Source organism: Protobothrops mucrosquamatus, unplaced genomic scaffold, assembly GCF_001527695.2.
Source record: "Protobothrops mucrosquamatus isolate PMUCROS unplaced genomic scaffold, P.Mucros_1.0 scaffold151, whole genome shotgun sequence".
NCBI classification, from domain to species: Eukaryota; Metazoa; Chordata; class Lepidosauria; order Squamata; family Viperidae; genus Protobothrops; species Protobothrops mucrosquamatus.
The window spans coordinates 474872-482132 of record NW_015386516.1 but is presented as its reverse complement, the minus strand read 5'-3'; the positions used below and the strand labels follow the sequence as shown (position 1 = coordinate 482132).

Here is a 7261-nt window from a genome sequence, read left to right as displayed (position 1 = left end):
ATGGCTTTTTCAGCAAGCGGGTCTGGCCTAGGGAGAATTTTAAATAGGGACAATTTTTAATTAGTATTTTAATATGACACAGCGGTAAATATTTGTTTTTAATTGGTTTTTATCGGGGATAATGTTTTGTACTGTTTTAATATGCTGTGAGCCGCCCTGAGTCCTGTTGGGAGAAGGGCGGCATATAAGTTCAATAAAAGTAAAGTAAAGTAAAGTAAAGTTTTGGCCTCCTGATTCATACATGATGGGAAAAACTGCTAGCAGATCCCCATTTTTATGAGGTGACGGCAACCATCTTGTAGGTGTTGGGTTGTTGTTTTTGTTGTTGTTGTTGTTTTCCTCTCAACTGGAGCACCTGCATTGTAAAGAGTCTCTCTTTGGTAAGTAGATCAGCCCCCACATTGCTGGTTTTCCATATGTTACTGAAAACAGAATTATTTCTGACAGCCTGGGGAGGTTGAATTGATGCTATCAGTAGTTGGCTTCTGTTTGTGGTAGGACTTGTTTTATTTTTGTTTTTAACTACTGATTTAATTATATCACTATTATTTTATAGTATTATCCTTTTTATGATTTCATTGTAAACTCCAAAAAGGCATTTTGATTGTGGCAGATATAGATCCAGCAAAAAACAAACAAACAAACACAACACATAAGTAGGGAAAGCTACCTAAGGGTTGAGTGTTTGTTTGTTTGTTTTGCACATTTCTAAATGGAGGAGAATGTATGACCCTATTCCTGAAAAGTATCACATGTGAAACATAAATTCAAGCCATCATTCTTCGTAGTTTTTTCCTCTTAGCAATTAGTGCAGGTATATGCTAGTTTTCATTTATACATAATTGCAGGGTAAATTAGAAGGGAATGACATGACCGAATACAGGAATGCTTAATCGTTCCAGCTGTTTCTGTTACCAAAACACTATTGATACACCAAGAGGAGATGTCGATATGCTTGGAAAAATTAAAGTGAAGGCATTAAAGTTGGCAGGAGGGATAACAGAACACAGTGTCATAGGTGTGTTTTATTAATTAGAAGACTTCTATCTAGCACCAGTTCATTCCAGCAGGACTTCATTCCTCTAGATCAGGGGTGTCAAACTGGCAGCCCACGGACTGGATGTGTCACATGCAGGCCACGCTCACCCCTGCTCTGCAAAGGCAAAAAAAGGTCACGATATGTCATGTGGTGCGATTGAGTTTGACACCCGTGCTGTATGTGTACAAAAATTAACGGGGTTTCTTAGTGGTGGAGAGCAATTCAAAAGCTGTATCTATTCCCTTAGCCATCATGTTTGTCTGAAGTTGGTGGCAGAGTTCAGAAGTCTGCTAAAACTCTAACTGGATCCTGCAATCCTGAATTTGCCCATCTCTGATTTAAAAAAAGAAAACCGTATCGGAATCTGCCTTGCCCTGAATTGGATTTGTAGTTGATCTAATGTCGTTACCGATTGGCATTATCCTCAGAGACCTTCCCCAGCTAACTAGTTAAGCTGGGGATTTAGGCTGGAGCTTTTTAAATCTGCATATTTATTTATTTATTTATTTAAAAATTATGAATTGCATATTTCGCCCATCTCACCATCCAAAGTGAGTCTGGATAGCTTACAATACAGTAAAAACGCAGATATAAAAATATTTTAAAAAAACATTAAAATTCACAGAAATCAAATAAAACTAGGAACTAAGTTCACGAGCAGTATGGAGGTGGGTTCTTTGTACTCCACCCCCCATTCCAACACAAAGTATCCTCATTGGGGGCCCAGGTCAATCAATAGAGCCAGGTTCTGAGGTCCTTAAGGAAGGCCAAGCGGGTGGGAACCAATCTCATCTCCAGTGGTAAGATGTTCCAAAGGGCAGGACCACAGCAGAAAAGGCTCTTCTCCTAGACCCCACCAGCCAGAATTCCTTAACCCCTGGTGTCCATAGCATGACCTTTCTGATGGAGCAAATGGGGCAGGCCAAACCCACTGAGGCAAAACGGTTTCTCACGTAATCTTTCCTACCACTGAGACCTTTTGACATTATTTCTATACTTCGATGGCCTGTACTCTCCCAGATTTTGAAATTTCATAGGGAAGTAGTAAAGACATTTAACCAAGTGAAGTACAAACATTTTTGTATGTTGTGTAATTATATGACATGAAAGAAATGTATTCATTGTGATGTAGCCAATTTTCCCTTGTTCATGCTTGCAGCTGCTAAAATTATCACTAGATTAATGCCTCCTTGAGATATTTTTACCCGCAAGGGTGTGTCAAATAAACCTCAAATAGAATAAGATCAAATTCAAACAATTTGCCCTTTGTACAAAAATATTATCCATATTTCTCCACCAAACCTACATGCACAAAGGCTTCCCAGTGCATATTTACTTTTCATTTTCCCATGACAAGTATTGACTTACCAATCATTTCTTTTTTTAAGTGCCATTTATAATTCCAAATGGCATATCTTTAGAATTATAGCCAGATGCATGCCAAAGGAATAGTAGAACTATTTCAGACTAAATGCAAATATTTCTCAAATGCAGATACATCTGCTCTTTTATGTCATTTTATTTAGAATGCCAGGAAAACTTTAACTCACAAACAAGTGAGTAGATATTATATAATTTCACTTTCATTCCCTAATTTTTATTTACTCAATTTTTCCATCAAAAGAACTTAGAGAAAAGAACAGTATATTCTTTCTTACCATTTGATATGCCACATAAACTTTAGCCCCCAAAACATTGCTTACTCTTGCTTTAAAACAAATACTATTTCATCACTGCTTTGTCCAATCAAAGTAACACCTTTGTTCTTTTAACAACCCAATTTATGGAGATGTATTTTCTGTCTGAATACCTCCACTTCTATGTTTCTTATGAAGATACATTACAGGGAAATAATATTGATGTCCAGATTTTGTTTGGAAATGACTGCATATTGTGTATCTGGGGGGAGGATGCAGAGACGATATAAGTTTTTTTTTTTAATGGAATATTTGATAAAACAAGAATATATAATATTTAATCACACTATAACAATTTGAGCCTATATGTCAGTCTAGACTAATTTTTATAATCCTTTTTAAAAACTAGACATGTTTTTCCTGTAAACCTTGAGATATTCAAAAGAAAATTATAAGGATTTCATGAAATGAAATACCTGCGACCACTGCTTGTTAATTATGTAGCGGTTTGCTTTAAAATTCTATAGTCTTTGCCCATAAATTTTGTGTGTAAATGTTTGTTGATTTGTCTGTTTGACTATTAGTCTCTTCCAGCTTGTTACAGTCATGGAACACCAGCAAAGTATTAATTTGGAAGAAGAATTTGAAGCTCCAGAAGCTATACATACAGGTAATAAAGTCAAAATATCCCTGGTACAAATGAGAAATAACTGCTTTCTGGACACCTTGTTTAACACTGAATTGTAATGGCAGTAGCAAGAACATGTTGTAGAATAGAGGAGGCATATAGAGTTAATTCAATGTATATATAAATTCAAAATAATTTACACACACACACACACACACTAGTTTGGGAAAGGTGGTAGGGAAGTTAAAAAGAGAATGACTAAGAGCAAAATGGATGGACACAATGGCATCATCTCTAAATCTGAAGAACCAGGCTGGGGAAGATTATCCTGGACAAAAATCTATCTTCTCAGCCTTTCGGCTAAAATCCAGTGTAGGGTCTCTATGATCATTAGGAGCCAACACTAACATGTTGGTATGTAATCAGTGTATGGCCACAGAAAATGTTTGTTAAAATGATACTTTAAGTATGAATCAGACAAACTAAAAGAGAGTCATCTAGGATTCTAATAAGGGGACATCCAATATATAATAACAGGAAGCTCTGGAAAGAACTCCACTAATGGTTGACCCACAATAAGAGAAATTTATAGGATTTGGAAAGTTTTCTACAATGTTTCCTCTCCCCATATTGTCTTAAAAGAAATAATTATCTAAGCCAGATATTTTACAATCACTTCAAGTAACTAATTGCACCAGTAGAACTGTAGTCTGTATAAGGTCCATAATTATGAATTTTACATATTGCACCCAAATACCTCCTCATACAGCTTCTGTCTGTCTGTCTGTCTGTCTGTCTGTCTGTCTGTCTGTCTGTCTGTCTGTCTGTCTGTCTATCATCTGTCATCTAATTTATATACTGCCCATCTCACTATCCAAAGCGACTCTGAGAAGTTGACAATACAATTGAATTTGGAAAAGCTTTTGTGGATATTTCTTTTCAATAATAAGGCAATATTTTTCAGACTCTATTGGGAGATATCTGCCTATGCATCTGCTTTTCTATTTTCCTCACTAACCTTCTTTATTTAAACCTCTGTTGAAGCATCAAAGGAATTGATAATTAAAAAAGAAAAGAAAGTAAACCCAAAGAATACTAAATGAACAAATTTTCTTCTTCTAGGACCTAAAGGGGTGATCAATGACTGGAGAAAATTTAAATTGGAGAGCCAAGACGAAGACCATCTTCCTCCAAGCAAGAGAGAGCTGCTTATCAGGCAAATCTCCTCACCCTACAACTGTCAAAGCAGAGATCACAGAGACACCAAAGAAAAAGTCAGTCGTAAGGTAAATGAGGGGAGGAAGACAATATAATGGAAAGGACACATGGGGGAAGGTCTTAGATAGTTTTTCCATATATTAAAGGAATATGGGTAGGCTTGTTATGCTAATGCACATAACAATTACATTTTCTCCATGTATGTCAGATGTCAGATGGATATAGCATCATACATGATTTGAAATCAGAACTGTTCCAGGCAAGAGAAGATGGATCCCATTTAATAATGGTTTGTGTATAAAAGCCATGTCACACATTCCACGTTCCTAGAAAGTATGGAGGAGAAATCTGTGTTGACCCCGTAGTTTCCCTCTTTCACTTCCTGGAACATGTAAGTGGGATCATTTAGACATCTGGATTAGTGTTGGGGATCTTTTAGCGGTTGAAATGTTGCCATCAACTCCTTGGTGTAGCCTACAAGAGGGATGCTGGGAGCACAGCAAAATCTGGAAGACAAGGTTGTTGTTTTTTTTTACCTGCCATAGAACCAAATAGGAAAGATTTCTCTGGAAAATAGTTTTTCCTACTTTTACATTTTACTAATATTTTACTACTTTTGCAGTGTTAAAGATGCAAAGAACAAGGGAAATGTATTCTTGAAGATCAGACTGAATATTGAGATATGACCATTTTATAATTTTACCATGCCCTGCATTAGCCAACTTGTGGAAAATTTTAATGGGAACTTCTCACCCAGCTCCAAATTATTGGCAAAAACTAGGTTGATGTTTCTTGACAGTGCACAACTAGAATAGAATCCTCATTGTTCCAGAACTAGATATGGCTTATTATAATATCCTGTACCAAACAATGGCACGTTTGCTTGCCTGATTCAGTTTCTTAGTTGAGGTGCCTATATTGTAGTCAACTCACTTTCATTTTGTGACAATATATACTAGTAGAAATAATCCTCCTGATGGTGCTGCCAACATTGGATGGACAGCTTGCATCAGGATCAATGCCCTACCAACAGATGCCGATTGGAATAAATGTATTTACATAGAAGCTTTTGAACTTTCAGTGCTGTTCTTTGAGTACAAAGTGTTCTATTTATGTTCCATGAGATTGCATGTAACCTCTCATTTTGTGCTTGGCTATTAAATCAGGACTTGTAGTTCAGCGTATTCTTACAATTATTTGTAGATGAGTGTGCAGGAATATGAGTTGTTGAATGACAAAGAAGATGAGGATTGTTTACAGCAATACCGGAAGAGCTGCATGAAGAACATGCACGAGCGACTGAGCTTTGCGCCAAGGCATGGCTACCTTTCTGAGTTGCAGGATGGGAAGGAATTCCTGGAAGCTGTGGAGAAGGAACACAAAGCCACCACCGTAATTGTCCACATCTATGAAGATGACATCAAGGAGTGTGAGGCACTCAACAGCAGCCTTACTAGTCTTGCTGTTGAGTACTCCACTGTGAAATTTTGCAAAATCAAGGCTGCTAACACAGGGGCAGGAGACCGTTTCTCCAGTGATGTTCTTCCAACACTACTTGTCTACAAAGGTGGGGAGCTTGTAAGCAATTTCATTAGTGTAACTGACCAGTTGAATGGAGAATTTTCTGCTAAAGATGTGGAGACTTTCTTAAATGAATATGGGTTACTCCCTCAGAAAGGAATTCCAGAACCTGACAATGGGGACATGAATGATCAAGATATTGAACAGTAGATAAGTTATCTAGTATTTCATTTGGATCCCATTTGGGGCCAAATTTATTTAGGAAATGCTGCATATAGATGCAGTAGAAAAGACTTATTAAGAAAGTATAGAAAGATATAAAAGTAATAAGGGATGTCCAGGACTTAGCCTGATGACCCATTTTAATTTTTCCCCATTCTTTTCATTTTTACAAGAAATAAAATTAGGATTGGTGAAATCTTCCTTCCAAGGGGATGTAATGTTATTAGGTGTAAATCATCCAATTGTAACTATAGCCTCTGCAGTATGAATGATTTTCAGAGACCAGTGCAGATAGATTAATACTTATGACATTAACTTTGGAAGAGTAGGAGTAGGAAGCAAGATTGTTTTAATTCTCATTTGGAAGGAATTTGGCTAAGGTGAAACATATATAGAAGTTGACAGGGCCCTCAAATATAAGATATATTTGGATGGAGCTACTAACATAAAACTTTCAGCTAATACTCAAAAGGAAAGTTTGTTTTCATTAAAGATGCAAAGCATTTGCCACATTAAGGGTAAAGACTCCTGGATTAACAGCTCCTGCTCAAGAAACAGGTGGCAGCTATGGCCAAAAGGGCCTTTACACAGATTCATCTTATATACCAATTGCACCCATTCTTGGACCAGGAAGCCCTCCTCACAGTCATTCATGCTTTGGCCAACTTGCATGAGCTATTCATGGGACCTTCATTGAAGACCCAGAAACTGCAATAGCAGGAATGATTATGAGCATGCCAGATAATATCTATATAATTCTGCTGCTTGGTGAGCTGTAATGACTGCATGTAAGCATTGGGGGTGTGATCCAAGGTACTAGTGATCACCTATAAAGTCCTTTAAAGCATAGGGTCTGGTTATTTGAAGAGCTATCTATGTCTATGATGTCTGCCCATTTCTCATGGGCAGTAAAGTAAGTCACTTTAGTAGCAACACCTGATGCTTGTCTGAAAAACAGGCACAATATGAAGTGTGCTTTTCCAATATTTCATTACA

General features: G+C 37.1%; 1 protein-coding gene across 1 annotated transcript; it reads left to right on the top strand.

The window, feature by feature from the left end:
• Positions 1-3282: 3282 nt before the first annotated feature.
• PDC (phosducin) lies at positions 3283-6939 on the top strand. The gene is made up of 4 exons (XM_015813313.1): positions 3283-3346; positions 4427-4590; positions 5726-6249; positions 6759-6939. The coding sequence occupies exons 1-4, from the start codon at positions 3283-3285 to the stop codon at positions 6937-6939; spliced, it is 933 nt and encodes a 310-aa protein (XP_015668799.1).
• The last annotated feature ends 322 nt before the right edge of the window (positions 6940-7261 follow it).

Excerpts from the sequence above, each read along its gene's own strand:
- PDC (XM_015813313.1), top strand. The coding sequence starts at position 3,283 with ATGGAACACCAGCAAAGTATTAATTTGGAAGAAGAATTTGAAGCTCCA. Across the intron at positions 3,347-4,426 it reads TCCAGAAGCTATACATACAG|GACCTAAAGGGGTGATCAAT; the intron begins GTAATAAAGTCA and ends TTCTTCTTCTAG. Across the intron at positions 6,250-6,758 it reads AATGATCAAGATATTGAACA|ATGCAAAGCATTTGCCACAT; the intron begins GTAGATAAGTTA and ends TTTTCATTAAAG.